General features: G+C 41.0%; 1 protein-coding gene across 3 annotated transcripts in view; it reads left to right on the top strand.

Annotated features, from left to right (window-relative positions):
- Positions 1-21060, top strand: part of GRHL1 (grainyhead like transcription factor 1) — a 51177-nt gene that overhangs the window by 1101 nt on the left and 29016 nt on the right. For 2 of the 3 annotated variants that reach the window (XM_021697389.2, XM_021697390.2), the window contains exons 1-8: positions 95-253; positions 3448-3634; positions 6671-6741; positions 8801-9191; positions 10202-10278; positions 11687-11843; positions 12036-12147; positions 13133-13227. In XM_021697389.2, coding sequence (XP_021553064.2) covers positions 234-253; positions 3448-3634; positions 6671-6741; positions 8801-9191; positions 10202-10278; positions 11687-11843; positions 12036-12147; positions 13133-13227 — 1110 coding nt within the window. In that variant the 5' untranslated portion in view covers positions 95-233. Of the gene's footprint in view, positions 1-94; positions 254-3447; positions 3635-6670; positions 6742-8800; positions 9192-10201; positions 10279-11686; positions 11844-12035; positions 12148-13132; positions 13228-21060 lie in introns of those variants that run through there. The other variant, XM_021697391.2, reaches the window with a different exon arrangement.

A 21060-nucleotide genomic window follows, 5' to 3' on the forward strand; every position in this document is an offset into this window, starting at 1 on the left:
CGGGGCCGGCGCGCCGCCAGCCAATGGGCGGTCGAGCCCGGGCGCCCAGAGCGCGCAGCCCGCGCGGAGCCGGCTCAGAGCGAGAAAAGCGAACCCAACCCGTCGGGGCAGCCGCTCCGTACCCGCCGCCGCCGCCGCCGCTGCCGCTGCCTCCTCCTCCTCCCCCCCGGATCGGGTGTACTGTCCCAACCCGAAAGTCCAGTTCTGCGGCCCGGCAGCGGCGAGCAAGCGCGATGACACAGGAGTACGACAAGTGAGTGAGGCGCCGGCGCGCGAGTCGGGCCGTGCGGCTTGAGGCCGCCGCTGTGCACCGGGCCGGCCGCACCTGCCGCGAGGCCGGGAGAGGCGAGGCCGGTCGGGCCGGGGGTGCGAGGCCGGGCGGGCGGGACGCGAAGCGGGCCGGGAGGGCGGGGGGCTCGTCTCGCCGCCCACTTTCTACCCCGCCGCGGCCTCTGCCCTCGGCACCCCCTCCCCCGCGCCTTTGTTCCACCGAAGCCCCCGGGGAGACCCTTGCCTTGGGGACGCAATTCATGAGGGGAGACCCCCCCCTCAGCTCCCTCCCCCCTCCGCCTCAGCGGCCTCGTCAGGGGGACCACCGCGCGGGCGCGCCCCCGTCTCAGCTCTGCTGCTGGCAGGGGTGCGGGAAGGGAGATTCGGGGCGCCGCGCCGCGCGAGACCCCCGCCAGGGTCGCTTTTGCTCAGGGGCGCCAGCGGAGCTCTTTGGGCCCCGCTGCCCCGCTGGGAAGGTAGACGTCTCTGCTAATCAGTCCCTTGTCGTCCAGCCATCTCCTTCAGTCCGTCCGCTAGAACTTCCGAAAGGAGAAATTTAGGGAAAAGTTGAAGTGCTCTGGTGTCCTGGCATTTCCCCCCCCCACCCCGCCCGGCTGGCTGTGTGAGTGAGAAAATTGTTGTAGGAGTTACTTTGCCACTTGCATCATTGATGGTAATTACAGATTACTGTAATTAAAAAATCTTCAGAAAATATCAAGAAGATGAAATCTTCGAAATCCGGGTGATAAACAGAACGCACTGTACTAATACTCCTTTTGGAGTTTGTGATTAAAGAAATATTTTTAACAAATGCAAGGTGGTAATGTAAGATGTTAACATTAAGGGACACTGGGTGAGGGATATTTCTGTATTTTCTTTGCAACTTTTCTGTAAGTGTAAAATTGTTGCGAAATAAAACATTTATTAGGAAAAAAAGTAAATCGCACCAAACCAATCTGTGTACTTCAGATCAGTAAATCCAGATCAGAGGTCTCCAGTTTTATAATTATTTGTTAAGGATCATTTTATTTAAGCGATCTTTTTCTGACTGGGAAGGATAGCTATTGTGTATGGGATATCTTAAATGGATGAATCTTGTGTTGTACAATGTGCAGGTAAAATATCACTTGAAATATGTTTCAGAAGCCTTTTGAGAGATCACTGATGAAGGGTTTAAGACTTACCAAAGGCAGTGACAGGCTTTTAGGGACTAGCAACTGCCTGACTGTCATATGAGGAAGTAGACGAAGACAGGCAACTGGTTACTGTTTATTTCTTGACTTATGGTTTAGATAAGGCAAATTTCCAAAGCTAAAATTTTGGCCTTAGGCACACTTTGGAAATGTAAGACACCTCCAGGGTGATCACAAACAGAACCATTTGCAAAAAATATTTTCTGTTGCCTGTACAAATTTGGGATGGGGGTGGGAGAAGAAGGGAAGCTGAAAAACTAGCATTACGGGAATTGAATGAGCCAAGTGCTGTCATAATCTTCTGGAAGTAGCTATTACACTATTAATAATAGCTTAGCAGTACACCAGTAAATCACCCCAAGATACCACTGATTCAGTGGTTGTTACACTCTGCTCCTAATGGTGTAGGGAATGCCCTTTTGTGCGTTTATTTATTTATTTATTGTGAATTTGAGATTTATACACAGCCTTCATTTTTAAATAAACTGCTTCATTGTGTTTGTTTTGTGTTAGAATAGTATACCCCCTCAAGACTGCTTTCCCTACTAAATGTAATTAGTATTTGGATTTTATGCCTTGGTTTTATGCCTAGACATGAGTTTAAAACATTGACTTTGAAATAAGACCTAATTTTGAGGATAAATTAAGTTGTTGCTCTGTGTTCCCACCCCTTTTCAAAGATGTTCTCCTTTTTAAAAATCTGTATCTGTTTTTAAAGGGCCTGGGTGACTGCCAAAACCCTAACCTTTGTTGATTACTTGAAAAGATAATCAATCTTTCTACATTCACTTTTAGAGTAGGTAGGTCACCTTTAGGCCATTTACATATTTCATTTGTGTGTTGCAATGAGAGCTGATCCTTAAATTTGCTTGTTAGAATACTGATAATTCAGAGTAGTTTTAAACATTAACAATTTCTTTTCCTTAAAAAAAAAAATGCTTCATTTTGCTGGAGTTCGTGTTCCACTTTTTCTCCTTATTGACTCATTAAATAGTACCAACCGAACAGTTGTTGAGACTGTTGACATTTCAAGTTTTTGGAATCGGTAATGTTTGTTTTAATCTTTAAAATTAAATCTTCTGTAAGACTTTACTAAGATCTCCGTTGATTTTCTGGATTTTTCCCACCAAACTACAATGTTAAAATGAAACCGTTCTTGCCCAGTGTGAAAATCTAGTAAAGATTTTTAAAAACAGATTTCCCACCTATTTTCTTAAAAAGCTCTTTTTGTTCAGTGGCTTTATTTATTGTTGTAGATTCTTAAGTGTTTATCTCTAAGATAAACAGTTAACTCCCATGCCAGAAAATTATGCCTCCTTATTGATTTACAGTCCCCTTTGGCCACATTCCATGCTCAATCTGCTGGTAATCAGTAGAATATTCTAACTTTCTCATATACCCCCAAGGATTAAACGAAGTCGCTCTTTTTCTTTCCTCCCCCTCCTCCTCTCTCCCTGGTTTGTGGGTAGGAAAGTTTTTAAGGCATGGTATCAACAGGAGAAAGAGGGAAGTTAACATGTAGCAGCATGATGATTGAACCATGTATACTCTCTTTAAGAGGGTACAGTCCTGACGGTAGATGTCTGAGGAGAGTGGATGTTCTGTTTTGCCTTCCTTTGTCCTTGTTTGTTTACTTAAGTATTTGAATAGCCTGGCATTTTCTTGGAGTGTTTTTTTGTTTTGTTTTGTTTTGTTTTGTTTTGCCAAATAGCATATCCTGGGTCACATGTATAGTTTAACTGCAGATTCCCTGGCTGCCTCAACACCGAATGTCTTGGGGTGGGGGGTGGGGGGGAACCGTTGGTGTGCATCCAAGTGGGTTGTCTCCTGGTTTTGTCTTAATTTACTTTGCTGAGGTGGGTCATTGGGCTCTTTTATTAGAATATCAAGGAATTGGTTGTTTGGGTCTTTTAAAAATTAGCTTATGGTGCCTTGCGGTAAAAAGTGAGATCTATCTATATATGTGTTTTTAATTTCTCTGAAGCAAACGGCCAGTATTGGTTCTTCAGAATGAAGCACTTTATCCACAGCGGCGCTCCTATACTAGTGAGGATGAAGCCTGGAAATCTTTCCTGGAAAACCCTCTCACTGCAGCAACCAAAGCGATGATGAGCATCAATGGAGATGAAGACAGTGCAGCTGCACTGGGCTTGCTGTATGACTATTACAAGGTAGACGTGACTTCTCTTTTAAAAACCTAACAACAGTCCAAGATGCACTTGATTCAACAGCATATAAAACAGTAATTTGCTGGTAGAATGTAATGCAAGTTGCTTCTCTAGTGACTATAAATAGTTTAATGAGTGCTTTGACTTACTGTGGTTCAAAGCTGAAAATCTACGATCATAGAATCAAAGGGTTGTTTTTAAAATGGGTGAAGTAGCCCCTGTTCTAGCTCGATCTGAAAGGTGAAGCTACCATAAAAGAAGATGGTAGATGTGTCTTACTGAGATTGGACGTTTTACCAAGGAGACTTCTTAGTGCCCTGAAGAGCAGACAGTGGTTCATTTACCTGTGCTGTAACCTTTATTCTGATGTAGTCAGAGTGATTTCCTTTTCCTTACATGGTATCACAGACCCTCTGATTTGATTGTAGGATCCATGAAGGAAAAAAAGCTATATTCTAGTCTTGGACTTTCTAGTTCTAAGATCAGGATATATTTTGTTGCCTATTTCTATAGATTAGTCTTAATTAAATACAGTCTGTTCTCTGCCTGGAGTTTTATGTGATGTTCCTATCTGGAGATCTGTATCTTCATCACTGTCCTAATAATACTGGCCACCACTTACTGAGTACCTCTTTCACGCTACACATGTTACTGGCATGCATGTTATTTCTGATCCCTCCAGAAAGCCTCCAAAATATGTGGTATGATCCCTGTTTCGCAGATGGGAATAAATTAAGTTCACGGGTCACACAACTAGTATGTGTTGCAGCCAGGGTTTCAGGCCTGGTCTGGATTGTGCCAGAGTCATCCTCTTCAGTATGCCATGCTGTCTCCTGTGGAACGTCCTTTGCTTGCTATATTCTTTGGCATTCTTCTTTCTGCTCAGTAATAGTATGTGGTGATTTTTGCCGTATTTTTGTTTTTAAAACTTCCAGACCTATAGAAAACTTCAATTTAATCAGACGATTAACTCCCAGATACTTTGACCTACATTCATCAGTTGCTTACCTTTTGTTACATTCTGGCACTGTATTCTTTCCTGAATATAAGAAATGCAGAGACTGGAGGCGCCTGGGTGGTTCAGTCGTTAAACGGCTGCCCCTTCAGCTCAGGTCATGATCCCAGGGTCTTGGGATCAAGCCTGCCGTCTGGATCCCTGCTCTGTGGGAAGTCTGCTTCTCCCTCTGCCTCTGCCTCCAGCTCCCCCTGCTTGTGCTCTCGCTCTGTGTGTGTGTGTGTGTGTGTCTTAAATAAATAAACTCTTAAAAAAAAGAGAGAGATGCGGAGGGAAAAAAGCAAAGAAGATAGCTTGATTATGATTACCAAATTAGGGTGGGACCTAAACAAAAGATTTCATTATTTTCTCGTATGAGACCATGTATCCAGCTTGTTGTGTTTGAGAGACTGAGGTAAGTTTTGTTTTGTTTTTTTTCCTTTGAATATGAAGGGAAACTTCTGTAGTAACTAACGATGCTGGAAGAAATCTTAGCCCGGGAAGTTGGGCCGAAGAATTCCTTCGAAGTGGAATATCTGTTCTTCTTATGTCTTGTTTTCTTGACTCAATCAGTGTAAAAATCATAAGTTCCTAAGTATTAATTATGAAGTTTGAAGTGTTACGTATTTGTAACTGAAACTTTTGAGAATGGGAGAAAACCAACAAGTTTAGTGCCAGAGAGACTGATGTAATAATACTGATTGCAGGGGTTGTATGTGTATGTGTTTTAAATAAAGGGTCCTAAAAGTATTTTACAGCTTAGGAGGAGATAAATCATTATGTCTGTCCACAGACATGTGGGTGACAATTTTAGTACTACCATGTCAGGCTTCTTATGACAGGTGTAGCATTATTTTCTTTTTTAAATGAACTGATTTGTTTCAGTTCTTTGGGTATAACCATCTGTCGTTTTTACATAATAACTTTTTTTTTTTTTTAAAGATTTTATTTATTTATTTGACAGAGAGAGACACAGTGAGAGAGGGAACACAAGCAGGGGGAATGGGGGAGGGAGAAGCAGGCTTCCCGCGGAACAGGGAGCCCGATGCGGGGCTCGATCCCAGGACCCTGGGATCATGACCTGAGCCGAAGGCAGACGCTTAACGACTGAGCCACCCAGGTGCCCCTTACATAATAACTTTTTAAGTAGGCTCCACGCCCAGTGTGGAGCCCAACCCTGGGCTTGAAGTCATGACCCTGAGATCAAGACCTGAGCTGAGATCAAGAGTCAGACACTTAACCGACTGAGCCACCCAGGCACCCCTACATAATAACTTTGATAAAGCTTTAAAAGCACATTGTTAATACATGAAACAATTTATTTTGTGTTTAAAGGTAATTCTATTTATACATTCACAATGAAAAGAGTCTCAAACATTTAGCCGTTTTGGAGTACATGTTTGGAATTAGTCTCGAGTGGGTTGATGTCTACAGTACACATGTAATGTTAGCCTGCTTTCACCTCCTGTGTAAAGAAGAACAGAATCAAAAAAAGGCATAGAACAAACTGAGTTCGGTTTGTCCTTTGGGTGTCAGATATATGAATCCCAGAGTATCTGAAGAAATTTATCATTTGAAGCCAGCACTTGGATTTTGGAAATGAACTGTTAGTATGCCTGATCCTTTTGATTGTGCATTTGATCTGAAAGGAAGGGTAGTGAAAAGGAGCAGCGAGGATGCTGAGAGTCCAGTTGTGTTTTCAGTAGCTTCTTTATTCCATAGCATGGATAAATGGGTAAAACCAAGCCAGAAGTACTTTTTTTTTTTAAGCGATGAAACCCAAACTCAATGACAAAGTAAATTTGTGATGCCCTGAGTTTATTTGGCAACTAAAGAATTGTCAGTTTTTACATATTAACCTCATGACAAGATTTGTAAGCTCTTGAGGGCAGACACTGTCTTATTCATTGTGTATCCCCACAGCCTGGCATTTAGTAGGCAATCAAGTAGACATATGAGTGGTTGAACTTAACTGAAAAATAAGAGGCTGAATCTAGACTCCACTAAGTGAGAACTAAATTGTATCATGTTTATTAATATCTAAGGTTCCAAGAGAGAGGAGGTCATCAACAGCAAAGCCAGATGTTGAGCACCCAGAGCCAGATCACAGCAAAAGGTAATGTCTAATAGAGAGCATAAAATAGTACTGTTGTATTTTCACAGGTTTCTGTGAAAATAAAACAGGAATTTAAATGAAAAAGCTCTAGTGGAAGAAATAGGTGATAATTATGATTCTGTTGCTCTGAGAAGTTTCCAGTTTCTTTAGACATAGTTGCCTTTTCTGCAAAACAAAGCATTAACTTTCTTTTTCTGTGGAGGGATGTTTTTAGTAATAATGTAAGCAAACTGTTCCCTTATTTGTCTTTGAGTTTCTCTTGAGAAGGGTGTGGCATTTAATGCAAAGGTGGGAGTCCTTTAAAAAAAATTAAGTATCAGTGATCTTGAATAATGGCCTAAGTAAAGCTTAATGAAGCAGCTGTATTTCCAAACTCCTGTTGAAGTTATTTTAGATTATTTCGGTTAAAACTTTCAGAACATTAAGGCTTTTATAGTCGTGAAAAATAATTTAAACATACCTTGTAAATTTCCCCGTGTTCTATTAGTAATAGAAATAGATATTTATTTATTCATATTATCTATCAATCTATTTATTTATTTAGAGAGTGTGAAAAGAGAGGGCAGAGGGAGAGAGAGAATCATAAGCAGACTCCACACCTAGCTTGGAGCCCGACATGGGCCTCGATCTCACAATCCTGAGATCATGACCTGAGCTGAAATCAAGTCTGCCGTGTCACCGACTAAGCTTCATAGGCACCCAGGAGTAAAATATTTTAAAGAAACAGTGATCACTCAGAATCCCACTATCTCAATTATTTACTGTTTGGGTGTGCATGCACCTTTTATGTGGTTGTGGTGTGTATTCACTACTTAATCCCTTCCATAAGTCTTTTCCATGTTGCTATTTTAATCTTCATAATTACCCTTTGGAGAAGGACTTATGGCTTTTATTATGTTACTTTTTATTATGGGTATTTTCAAACAAAAGTAGAGAAATAATATACGCCTATGTGTATCATTACTAGCTTCAAAAGTTACTAACATAATTCCTCCTGTTTGATCTACTCTACCCTCTTCTCCAACTTTTAAATTAATTGTTTATTTATTTTTGCTATAGCTTTTAAGCAAAACTTAGTTATCCTAACATTAAGGCTCTAATTTTTTTTTTTTTTTTTTTTTTTTACACTACTACAAAGCCTTGACAAACAACTTTCTAGATAGCTTTTTCCTTTTTTTCTTTCATTAGGATAAATTCTTGGGAGTGAATTTATGGTTCGTTAGAACATTTCATTGATCTGAAATGTACAAAACTGCCAAGTTGCTTTTTTTCCTTAAAGGTATCAGCCTATATTGTTTGAAAATTCATTAATTTTACCCTGGACTAGAAATCATCTTCTGTTGCCCAGAATATCTATTAAACCAAAAGTAATTTTATGCAAACATATCTACCGGTACAATGTAACCTTCAGTTTCCTTTTGGTGTAGAGAAAGCCAAATAAGTGTAAGTACTAGGAAAAGTGGTGGCCAAATGATAACCGTTCGTATTTCTTGAGCCCTTGTGCGCCAGGCATTATCATAACACGTTTCAGCACCTCGTCTCATTTCATCCTCGTCACAACCTTGTGAGGATAGATAGATAGCATAATTACCCCCATTTTATAGATGAGCATGTACTTACTAAGAGATGAAATAGCTTTCCACAGGTCACAGAATTTGAACCAAGGCAAAATGACTCTAGAGTCTGTGCTTACAGCACCATACTGCTCCAGCCAGTTACGTTTGCAGCTTCAGGCTTCTAGTGAAATATGACCACTGTATTAGGATTATTGAAAATAAAGTGTAGTAGAGGAGAGCTGAGTTCTCTAGATTTCAAATGGAATTTTACTTGATACTTTTGGATTTTATGACTGATTAACCATGAAGTCTTTTTTTCTTGCTCTAGTAATGGGTTGTCATTGCCATTTTCTATTTATTTCGTTTCTCCCAAGTGTATTATTATTACTATTATTACTGTTGCACAGGACCCAATGGCCCATTGCCATTAGGAAAATAAAAATTGTCAAAGAACTGTATCAGCATTGAGTTTAAAAACACAGTTTTCTTTTTTTTTCTTAAAGAAACAGCATACCAAATGTGACTGAGCAGTCCCTCATTTCTGCTGGAGAAAACAGAGTGCAAGTACTGAAAAATGTGCCATTTAACATTGTCCTTCCCCATGGCAACCAACTGGGCATTGATAAGAGAGGCCATCTAACAGCTCCTGATACAACAGTCACTGTCTCCATAGCAACAATGCCTACCCACTCCATCAAGACAGAAACCCAGCCCCATGGCTTTGCTGTGGGAATCTCTCCAGCAGTATATCATCCTGAGCCCACTGAGCGGGTGGTGGTTTTCGACCGGAACCTTAATGCTGACCAGTTCAGCTCTGGTGCTCAACCCCCAAATGCTCAAAGGCGAACTCCAGACTCTACCTTCTCAGAGACCTTCAAGGAAGGCGTTCAGGAGGTACAGGAAATGCAAGCATCTTCCTAAGACGTTTGTGTGTTTGTATAAGTATTGGGTTCCACCTCTTCCTTGTTATGTAAGCTTGAAACTCACCCTGAAATGAATGGATTAGGAACAAAAGATTTTTTTTTTTAACGAGAAAAGGCCCATGGGTATAATTTGTAAACTAAACCTACAAAACCAGAAATTATTATCAAGGGCACATGGCTAATCTTACCAGCATTTGAGTTAACAATTATGATTTCAGCTAAGTGATTTGTTGGAGAAAGAGAACCCCATACATAATCTCCCATCAACAACAGATATCTCCACATAAGTCTGTTTTCAGCTTTTGCCCTAGACCAAAACAAGATTCTGGCAATTGGTCTCAATATAAAATGACTTCTCATGGATTTGCTTGGTCTCTCTCAGTTGGTAGTAGAGTCAGGGAGGCAGTAGATGTTGATGATGAATGCATTGTGTGAAATTTACAGATTAACTCCAAATGCTTTGGGGGTTTTGTGGTGATGAACACCTCTCAGGTAAAAGTTAGGGAATGAAGATGTTTGAAGCCATATTTAAGTCTCATGGGTAAAGGAACATCCCTCTGCTTATGGAGTTAGGAGTAGAATAGTAGCCTTTTCTGAGAAAATGCACCAATCCATCCAGCGCTGGTGCAAACTTGATAATGTATCTTCACTTGGTGTGATGATCCCTAAAAGTCATGAGATTTTGGTGGCAGATTCTAGAGTTTGAACAGAATTGAGATGTGTGGGGAAGTTGGGAAAAAGGGATAAGGCAGCACTCTGGGGGAGCACCTGCATAGATTGTCTTCATCTAATTGAGTGGCATATAAAATGGATATTTTTCCTTCAGAATTTTTTTGTAGAGTTAAATTTTTATTTTAAAATGAGTATCGAATGAGTAATGGGTTGCTGTAAGCCACATACTTCTGTGCTGTACCACATATTGGTCTTTAGTAAGCCTGATAACCAGTTAAATAGTTGTGGCTTATTACATTGATATTTCAGGTTTTCTTCCCCTCGGATCTCAGTCTACGGATGCCTGGCATGAATTCAGAGGACTATGTTTTTGACAGTGTTTCTGGGTAATAGTTGTCTTTTAATTTGATTTTTAACTTTCAGCTTTTAATGACTTGTTAATTTGATATTGAAAAATCAGAGGTGGCTTTGGTGGTATTATCTTTGCTAGAGGACATTTGCTTTAGTGAATTTAATTTTGAACTCTGTACTGTGTTTCATGTTTCTTTAATTCTTGGTGTTGGTGCTTTTTCTGTCTTTCAGTTTCTTTATGTGATGGTAGAATGGAATGTAAAAGAAGAGATGAGGGGATTAAATTAGGTCTCTGAGCTCCCTTCTGTTTCCAAAAACATATAATTCTGTGAGAATTTAGGAATAACATCAAGTGGATTTTTTATTACCCTCACTAGTGGTAAAATAAATGAAGTTAGCTTTTTTCTGACCCCGACAACCTCTTCTTTTAAAACCTCACAAAATTGTACCTCGTGCCAGGAATATGAATATCTTCCAAGTTAATTATGAAAATGTACAAACACCTTCAGATATATTTTAAAAGCATTTAGAATTTCATTTTATAATTTTGTCTTATGCATTTTTTGTATGTTGTATTTTGGAGTAAAAAACAGTTTATTTTTTAAAGTCTAGGATTTTATGGGAATTGAGATTTCCCTTAAAGACCTGCCTCAAGGTACAGGAGTCACAAACTCAAATGCCTTTAGGATCTAAGATAGGCGTCAGCAAACTTCTTCTGTAAAGGATCAGATAGTACATATTTAATCTTTGTGGGCCTTACAGCCTCTGTTGCAACTGCCCAGCTCTGCCGCTGCGGCACAAAAGCAGCTATAGGTAATACATAAATAAAGGGTGTGGCTTATTTCAATAAAACTTTATTTATAAAAATAGGTGTAATTTTCGACCTCTGGTCTAGGAAGGTTATTAAACAACTTGAGGGAGATATATGCATGTTACTTTAAGGTGATAGTAAATGTAGAGAACTGTGTAGTGCCCATCCAAAGACATTTAAATTACAAGCAAAAATAACAAAAAGTGCTGTGCAGACCAAATTGAATTTAATCAGAGGCCTACCAGCCACCTGTTTGCAACCTTTGCTGAGTAAATACCAAATTGGCAGCATGTCTTGTGAGATTTCCTTCCAAAGTCCTTTTCAGCTTCTAGTATTTTTAATATCCTTAGCTTCTAAACTAATTTTTAACCTTATTAACTTCATAGAATTTCTAGTAGGCATTTTGTGGCCCTGCATATGAGAGATTTGAGAATATCTGTGTTACTTAAGATTATATTTATCATGCAAGAAGTAGCAAATGCTATTTATAATATGACATAGTCAGTTGGATGTTTCCTGGTAGTTGGCTATTTGCATACATCCACACTGAAGCATTTCAAGATCACGCTAATGCATAAAGAAAGCTTCCAAAAGAGTGGATTAGAGAGCTGTGGCTTTTTTTTGTTCTTTAGGAACAACTTTGAATATACCCTAGAAGCCTCAAAATCGCTTCGACAGAAGCCAGGAGATAGCACCATGACCTACCTGAACAAAGGCCAGTTCTACCCTGTCACCTTGAAGGAGGTGACCAGCAGCGAGGGGATCCACCGGCCCATCAGCAAAGTCCGAGTAAGTTCTGCTCTTAGTTCTCTTCTCCAGGAAAGCTAGTCAGAGCTTAATATTCCTGGATCTGAAGAAGATTTAAATGAAGATCTAAAATTGCAGTTTTCAGCTTTAACTGTAAAATAGAACACTAAGTAAGATTTCTAACAGATACTCACCCTTTAGTGTCTTTATATTATAATGCATTCTCTTTCATAGAGTGTGATCATGGTGGTTTTTGCAGAAGACAAAAGCAGAGAAGATCAGTTAAGGCATTGGAAATACTGGCACTCCCGGCAGCACACGGCTAAACAAAGATGCATTGACATAGGTAAGTAGCTCCAGAGCCTGCTTTTATTCCCAGAGGTGCAAGCATCCAGTTTTCCAATGCCAGTTATTTTTGGCAGTGATCAGCTTCCTGCCGAAAACATTTGAATTTTTATGCCAGCTACTGATCTGTTCCAAACACTGTTCTTGGCCTCCTGGAATCAGTGCTCTTAACATTACTTCTTTCATAAGGACATGTGGCCCAAGCAGTGGCTCTCCAGATGACACTGGACCAGAAGCTCCAGAGCTTGCTCGCATAAGAGTGCCCTGCTCTTTGGTCTGCAAAGTTTTTGAGGTGAAATGTCTTCTTCAAGAGCTACTGATTATTTGTAGATGATGGTAAAGTCGGGAGAAAAAACCTAAATAAACAAGTAAAAGCAAATACTGCTGGTGGGCATTTACCTAACCATCTCCCCTGGTTACATGTTGAACTGTCCTGCTATACTCTTCTGTCTTTAAAGAGACCCTGTGATGTATCACTTGGGGTATAGCGGCAGACCTGGGCAAATCCGTATTTAATGAAGTGGCTTTATGAGAATGGCTGTTCTTGCTGTGTATATAATTTTTGCATAAAATCCTTGTCTGTATCACAAGATGGTCCTTTATCTTAGTGTTACCTCTTTTGTCTTTTGTAACGTTCTCTTTTCAGAAAAGTTAAAAGAGCTGAGTTCTAATCTTGGTTCTCTGGGCTAGTTTTATGACCTTGGGACAATTACTTAAACTTTTTAGTCCCAAATGTCTTAATTTTGACATAATGGGAAAAAATTAAATATGTCTAAGCTTACCTGTATTTTAAAAATCCTGTGATTCTTTTTCTTCATCTTTTGAACCTTTTTCAACCCAACAATATGTTCATTTACATTTTTCGGAGACAATAATATAGAAAACGGAATCTTACTTTGAACTGCTGCAGTCTTACTTTGAACTGCTGCAGTCTCACTTTGGAACCAGAAATCACGATTTCCCTTTCTTTTTCATCACTCATGTAGCTGACTATAAAGAAAGCTTCAATACCATCAGTAACATTGAGGAGATTGCGTATAATGCCATTTCCTTCACTTGGGACATTAATGATGAAGCAAAGGTAGGTAACGGAGTCCAGGGACTCCTCCGCTTCCAGCTTTTTGAGGGGAAGTGGGAGGAGCTTAATGATTTGACAACTGATTTTTTTTTTATGGTTTTACATGTTTTTGTTCTTTTGCTGAGGAATAGGGAGAATAAGCTCAGTAAGAGGACAGGTTAGAGCCATTAAGTCATGAAGTGCATGAAAATGAGACAAGACTGGGAGAAATAGCTGTTGTCTCATCAGCTGTGCTCTTCCTTCCGACTTAGCAGAGCCAGCTGGATTCTTGACTTTCTCTCTTTTCGTTATTTTACATTTTTTTGAAAGTACAGCTTCTTCCAGATGTTACGAAACTGTCCTTGTGCCCTCTCCTTCCTCCAAAAAGGACAATTTTTGTCAACCTGCTTCAGCACGTGTGGTGCAGTGTGTGAACCTGCAGGTGGTGGGGGAAGCCTGGCACTGCACGCTATTTGTCGGGGTGCCTGACGCCCCATATCCTGTGCTCCTTTTCCTTATTTGCAGAGTGGCGTTAATACCTGCCTCTTCCCTCCTGCGGGCACGTTGTGTGGATTATTGAAACAATGCTTATGAAGCTGTTGGAGTTTCTTCAGAAAGGCTCTTAAATACAAGTTTTTGTTAGCAGTACTCACCTACCGTTACTTTCAAATACAGCTAGAGTAAGGTTCTCCTCTCTGGGGCTTTTCCTCTTGAAGAGTTGCCTCAATTCACATGGTCATTTGGATCATTCTAACTGGAGTGGTTTGATCCTTGCAAGAAAAATTAAGCATACCCATAAGTCTATTTCTGCCCTTCCCACAGCATTCTTTTGGTATAATCCCCCTTTCACGGAATTATAGGGGTTTGGTATATAGTTTTTTCTTTAGGTTACTTGAAAAATTGGCAACTCAGGCATCACAGTAGAAACGCACACTCATTTGTGGGCAGTGGCGTGGAGCTGATGTTGAGTGCGTGTTGCAGACTTGCAGTGTGCGGGGCACTGCTCTACGTCCAGGACCAGGTACAAAGCGAGGACCACCTTCCTGTCCTTCTCAACCTTTTTTATTTTTTCTTTTACTTATTCAATGGGAAGTTTAGCAGTGATGGAATAAGACAGCAGTAGGTATTAGTTATTGCATAACTTCATTTTGTACCACCTAGGGTTGCTTTTAAAAAAAATCCTATGACTGGATTCTTGAGAACGGTGTGAACTTTGCGTTATAATTGCTTTCCTTTCTTATTGGGGGCATCCTGTCTAAGGCAAAAGTGTGTCTTCAGTGGAGGATATGGTGAGCTGGGTCTGCCAGCCTGGAAATGTAGGTTATTGCTTTCGCTTGAAGGGCTTCTTGCCGACCACCTTGATCCTATACAAGTGTCCTCAGGTTGCTTAGTCCAGAGTCTGGCACTTGATTAAACTGTGAATTCACTACAGAAGAGCTGTTAGGAGGAAAAAAAACTTTTCATTTTATGTAATTGTTGCTACAGTTACTTTGAAATTAAATATCATAGTAGGACTCAGCAGCCTATAAGAACAGCTGGCCCTGTGCCCTCCGGGTGCTTCTGTTCTTAAAGCAAAATAGAGATAGACTTCCTGTTTGCCATTAGGGACTAATTGAGAAATCATGGAGGAGGTGATTGGCAACATCTAAGTCCTGAGTCTACTTTTCTGACTTACTTGTGACCTTGGGTTTAGTCCCTTAGTTCACTAGCTCAGTTTTCTCCCCTCTATCCCCCTAGGAAAATAAAAAGGCTGTGGTAGCCAACTCTCTTTTTCATTGGCACGTCATCAAGATTAATAAGCACTTGTCAGAGTGCATGGCGATCTGGGCGGAAAGGCCCAGCATGTGGGCAGGGTGTTCTGTTTATCTGATGTGTCACCCTTTGGGGTGGGAGTAATGAAAGCCCAGATGATGGGTTAGGATAATGGCTGCTTTCATTCCGAAGACCTTCAGCATATTTGTATTAAAGAGAAATGTTGTTGGAGGTGTGTCTTAAGTAGCCTTAGTAGCTACTTGTTCATTGATGTAGGTAAATTCAGTTTTCATTTCCCCTTCTAGACCCCCAACGCTGACTTGGTTTTTAAGCCTTTGCCTGCTACTGGAAGGAGTTTGTGCCATTTCTTAATGAGGCTGTTACCTTTTGATGCTGATATCAGGCATCAGCTTCAAGCGTGTGTTGGAATTCAGTATCTAGATTCTTTGCTTTCCCTGGCCAAGTTGATGTTTTCTGTTTTTACACTTAAAGTAATTGATGCCCCAGGGAAGCTAGAGTGAACAAGTATACATGCAGAATCTTGTATAAATTTTTTAAATTTTTGATTCTTTTTCAAAAGTATCCACTTTCTTTGCCCACTTTCTTGTTCTCATTTAGGATACATTTGTTGATTCTTAATTCCTGCTCATTCTCCCCCACAAACATAAGAGTATATATGTGGCATTCCCTTTCTCCCCAACACACTTTAAAAACAAATCTAATATCCCCTTTTGGCCATGCCAGGATGAGTAAAACCAGAATTCTGGCCCCATGTTGACATCTGAATCTTCCTGTAGCTTCTGTGGCTCACTTTGGGGGTGACTATATTTTGAGGACATAGGAGGAATCTTGAACACCATGGCTTATGTTCCAGTTTGGGAAGAACACTGCCCAAACTAGACTTACCGTATGCTGTCCCTATATCCACTCCCGTCCATCAGTGTTATCATATACCTGCTCTTACCATAGGAACTTGAAGAAATTATGGAACTTGTAAAAAGTCATGTCATGAGTTTTCAAGTAGCAAGGAAGAGGAAGCTGCTTTGAAAAGCCGAGATAGCTTAGAAACAGTCCCCCAGGTGGCCCTAACCTCTCTGCTATGCAGACCTATTTCAGTTCATTTTCCTGTCTTCCACACGAAGTTAGATTTGTCTTGGTAGCCAGGCTTCTTTTAAAGAGGCAGACACCTCTGGACAAGTTAAAGTCCATCAGACACTCATATTCCCTTGTGGAATACCTTTATAATCAGATTTCTTCCCTTCAAATGTGCAGCTGAGATCAGCTGCTTGAGGTAATTTTGGCAGGGAGAGGCGTCCACCTCTGAAACATTAAAAGGTACAGCTCTGGTGAGGTGCTGAAGTTTAGAATTAGTCAGTTCTGAGGGCATTGGTCTCATGGGAAAGAGAGGACTAGGAAGTGAGAAGGGCGCATGAGGAAGGTGGGAGAAGGTGTGCGCTCACCTTGGGCTATGTATATGTGGCCCGAGCCACCTCCCCCATCCCAGGGATTCATGATGCAGCAAATAGCTAGTGTCTGCTCTGACCCAGGCACTGTGCTAGATCCAGGCTAAGGACACTGGTATTGTAAATCAGGTATATTGCCGGTTAAAATAGGCTTTTGTGGGATAGCTTGAGATCCTAAATATAACATCATGAAACGGGTGTTTATACCACTTTGCAGATGAACTTTGGAGACACTAATAATTTATAAATTGGGATTGTCTGTCCTATTCCAGTTACAGTATTTCCAGAATCCAACGGTTAATTCTGGATAGGCTGCACATCTTGGCCTCGAGTTTTATTTCTTGCTTGGATTATAAATGTAAGGGTTTACAACAGCATTGAGATTTGGTTAGTGATAGGAGGTAAGGGCCTCTCAAAGCCTGAAGATCTAAAATAAATAAACAGAAGTTAGGGAGAGAGAATTAACTTCCTTGAATGACTGTTTTATGCTAGGCACTGTGCTCAGGTGCCTTCCCTGTGTTTGCACTTAACGAGGCAGTGCTACCTGCTCAGTACCCCGAAAAAAGCATTTAGTCCTCTAGATGAGTACATGTTTGCTACTTGGTCATCACAGTGAGGCTGTCTGAGGAGGCAAGAATCTAGACCTTGAAGTGGACAGAAAGCGTTTTTGACAGGAGAATATTTTAAAGTATAGCAGCACCTAGCTGGCTCAGTCAGTGGAGCCTGTGACTCTCATCTCAGGGTGGTGAGTTCAAGCCCCAATGTTGGGGGGTAGAGATTACATTAAAAAAATAAAATCTTTAAAAGTGTAAAAATTCTCATTAATAGAGTAGCATTATGGCTTCACTGTTATAAATTCCCGTAGTAGAAGAGCACTTTGCTAACAGGAAATAATTTATGTTGATTGTTGGATAAGTGATGTTTAACTACAGAGAAATATAAATTATAGCTGTATTGGAATCAAGTGAGAACTGGGCCAGCCAGCTCTGAGGGAGCCCTTCGATTCAGGGGAACGCTAATAGGAAGGGATCTCTGTTGATGGACTAGGGACACACTGAGTTATAGTTACCTAGACAATATGGCAATAGGAGAATAGCTACAATCCAAAGCAAAGCTCAGGTTTTCTTTGGTCATCTGTATGTAGTTGTGATCTCCAGAATATTAAGCAAATCTTTTATTTTTATTTTTAAAGAGTTTCAGAGAGTGCACACGGGCGCCTGTGTAAGTGGGCATGCGTGTGAAGGGGGTGAGGGGAGCGGCAGAAGGAGTGGGGAGAGAGAATCCTAAACAGGCTCCATCCTGAGCATAGAGCCCGATGTGGGGCTGGATCTCACCACCCCAAGATCATGACCTGAGGCAAAATCAAGAGCCGGACACTTAACTGACTGAGCCACCCAGGGACCCCAAATATTAAGCAAACCTTTTAAAGATGTAATGGACCCTGAGGATACAAAACATCTGACAGATTTTTTTCCAATAGCGACTTGTAAATTTTTACACCAGAAGGTGTGTTGCGGTGCAGCTACCATTCACAAGTTTGATTTTTAAACTATCAACAGCAAAGAACTTCCTGTCAGACGTGCATCAAGCTCCTGCTAGAGGAAGCAATATCAAGAAGTTAGATGTGGAGTCTAATTTTGTTTCACTGTCTTGCGCATCCATGGCTTAAAACAACCTGGCCTTTTTCCTCCAGTGCTGTTGCAGAGCCTGGTTGCTTTTTCAGAAAGTCTTCCTTAGACCTTCAGAAGGCAGCGCTTCATTTCATTCTGTGACTGGGTTTTTCCCAGATAGATGGAGTGACATCTTTTTCTTGGTGGCCTGATCTTATCTGTGGGGGGTGACAGAACCAATTTCTACACATTTTGTCTCTTCATGGTCAGTGAGGGGGTAAAGGGGGGGGGCAGTCAGAGATAGGGCAAAACCAGAGCATCCCGTTCTCTAGAGGAAAAAACCTGTCAATGAGCATTTTATGCTTTTACTTTTAAATATGATCCATCAACTCTAAGAAGGAATACCGAGGCATTCTGAAGGATTGTCATTCTGAGCCAAATGTTTTATGTATCTTGGGAGAAGCTCATGTTACAAAAGAGGATTAAAATAGAATGCACAGCCTGACTGGGGTACTGAGCAGCTTTACCATGAGGGGCCTGTGTTTGGATGCAGCTTTGGTATCTTTCCCTTTTGTCTTCTTGTCTCAGCAGAAAGTGCGGAGTTCCTGGTGAGGGATTATTGAGGCTTGCAGGGTTCATTCTGTCAGAGGGGTGTAACCATTCTGGTAACTTGAACTTAAAACTTTTTGTAGGTGCTTGTGGGATGCAGGTTTATGAGTTTAATAACAGTTTGTTGTTTTGTCTAAGCATAATATTTGGAATTCATTGTGAGAGTAATTTTTAATTTGTTTGGACTGAGCATATTGCATGCATTTATAGGGATTCCATTCTAGTGAAGCATCAATTAAGTGCTCTATTAAAGTGAGGTGTTGCCATGTTTGGTTGCATTAAGCAGGGACAGGTTTGGTTTGTTTCACAACTTTAGATTTCCAGTGTGAATGGGAGGGAGGAGGGAGAGAAGTGAGTCAAATATTTTACCTGCAATTGCAATTAAATGCAGGCAGGTGTTTTAAAACAAACGTGTATACTCCCTGGCCTAAATAGAAGTCAGGAAGCATTGCTACTTTAAAAAAAAAACAAAGGATAAGAGACTTCTTATGTCTAGGCAGATGCAAGGCTGACGCCATTGAATGGGATTATCCCTGTGTTCTCTCCTTAGAGCCCCCAGGGTGGGGGGGAGGGCGGGGAAGGAGAACGTAAGGTAGCCATGCAGGCTTCTGAATTGTCATGCATTTGACTCCAGGTGTTTTGAAAGTACATATTTATCAAAGTAAAAAATAAACTTTTTTGGTGCCAGAAACATAGTCATATTCCTTTATAGGTAATGAATAGTCTTTTGAGTTTTAGTTTGATCAGTTTTGGAAATGACAAGAAGCTTTTCTTGATGGGAGACTGTGGAGAATACCTTTAATTAGCTGATATGGAGTAAATTCTTAGCAATTGGAAAGTTTGCTTTGAAGAAACTGTTCTGGGTCTGATCAGGAGGAAGGTTTGTTTTTTTTTTGAAACTTCTTACATTTCTTTTTGTTGGACTCTGGCTTGAAAGTATTTCATGTAGTATACTCTAGTGTCTAAGCAAGAGCTTCGGCCAGATGGAAAATAAAATGCACTGAATCCTGGTGGAAATTCAGAATGCGCAGGTAACAATAGTGCACATTTATTGTAGCACACGCCTGAGGGTAGGAGCCCAGCACATTATATTTTTGATTGGACAAGGGAGACACTTGGCAGCTAGAAAGCTTTGGTTTGGTAGTGAAACCTGTATCTTGTGAAACAGGTTTGAAGCATCATGTCTTAAATGCCATTTGTGCCGTCACTTGAATTTGTTTTTCGTTCTTTTTTTTTGGTCAAATTTTACGCCTTCCACCACCCTGCCACTGTCAAGAAACACTGAGCTCCTCTCCAGAACTTTCTTCTTTGACAGCTTGTCACCTCAACCCTCCTTCTCCAGGTCCTTCTTGGAAATTCCATCTAAAGTGGTTTTATAAATCTGTCGTTTCAACCAGTTTTGCTCCTTGTAAGCTAAATTGGAGAACCCTGACTCCGGCCTGACAGTAGTAGTATTGACTGGATTTACCTGAGCAGTAGGGGGCCTTGGAGTTCAGGTTTCTTTCATACAGCAGATCTTCGCGCAAGACTCCAGATCCTTTAGTAAATATAAGTGAACTCTACATTGATTACTCATTTGGGGACTTTTTTCTTTAGCTTTTTAAAAAATGATTGGAAGTCAGCTTGCCTGCCAAGTCTGCCTTTATGACCCATGTGCTTACCTGTCCCATTCTGAACCTAGAGATGCTGGAATGTGGTCTGTGTTTGCCTTGTGTCACACCTGCATCCAGTTCTGCATATTTCACAACAAACATCCTACTTATTTGGGACAACAGGTGCCAAATCACTGTATCTGCCAAGTGTCCTTAAGCTCACCAGGTCCTCCTTAAAGGCTCTGACAGAGGGAAGTCAGTATGTGGGTACCTCCAGAATGTCTCTGTGTGTCTCTCTTCCCATCTCCTTCTTTGTTTCTCTGTCTCTCTTTCTCTCTCTTCTTTTCTCTTTCTTTGTCTCTGTGACTTTTCCCCTGGCTCTCTGCAGTCTGTGCAGCAACTGGAGCTGCCCTGTGGGCAGTGTGGGAAGGCAGAACTGAGAGCACAGAAAGGGTGAGGACTTGTGAGAGCCTTGTTTTTTCTTCAGGGAAACACCCCATGTAGAGGTGAGAAGATTTTAGGTTAGTGCCCTGCTCTTCCCAGATCCCTCTCCTCCCTACTCTCAGCCCTCCGACTCTTTTTCTTATCTCTTGATGGTCATTTGATAGTCTGAGAAACAGCACAAATCCTAGTGGCACATTTGGAAGCTTCTAGTTCAGGCTGTGATCATTCTGTAGGAGGGTGTTTTTAATGACCTCACATCATCAGAGTCGTGGGGAAGTAGGACTGTTAGGATTATCCAGTGAATCAGTGGAAGAGCGGGATTCTCCTTCTGAGTTCATGACTCAGTCTCTGGTACCTTCTTGGGCTTCATTAGTTAGGCCTTCACAT

The sequence above is a fragment of the Neomonachus schauinslandi genome, chromosome 10 (assembly GCF_002201575.2).
Source record: "Neomonachus schauinslandi chromosome 10, ASM220157v2, whole genome shotgun sequence".
In the NCBI taxonomy this organism is placed as follows: Eukaryota; Metazoa; Chordata; class Mammalia; order Carnivora; family Phocidae; genus Neomonachus; species Neomonachus schauinslandi.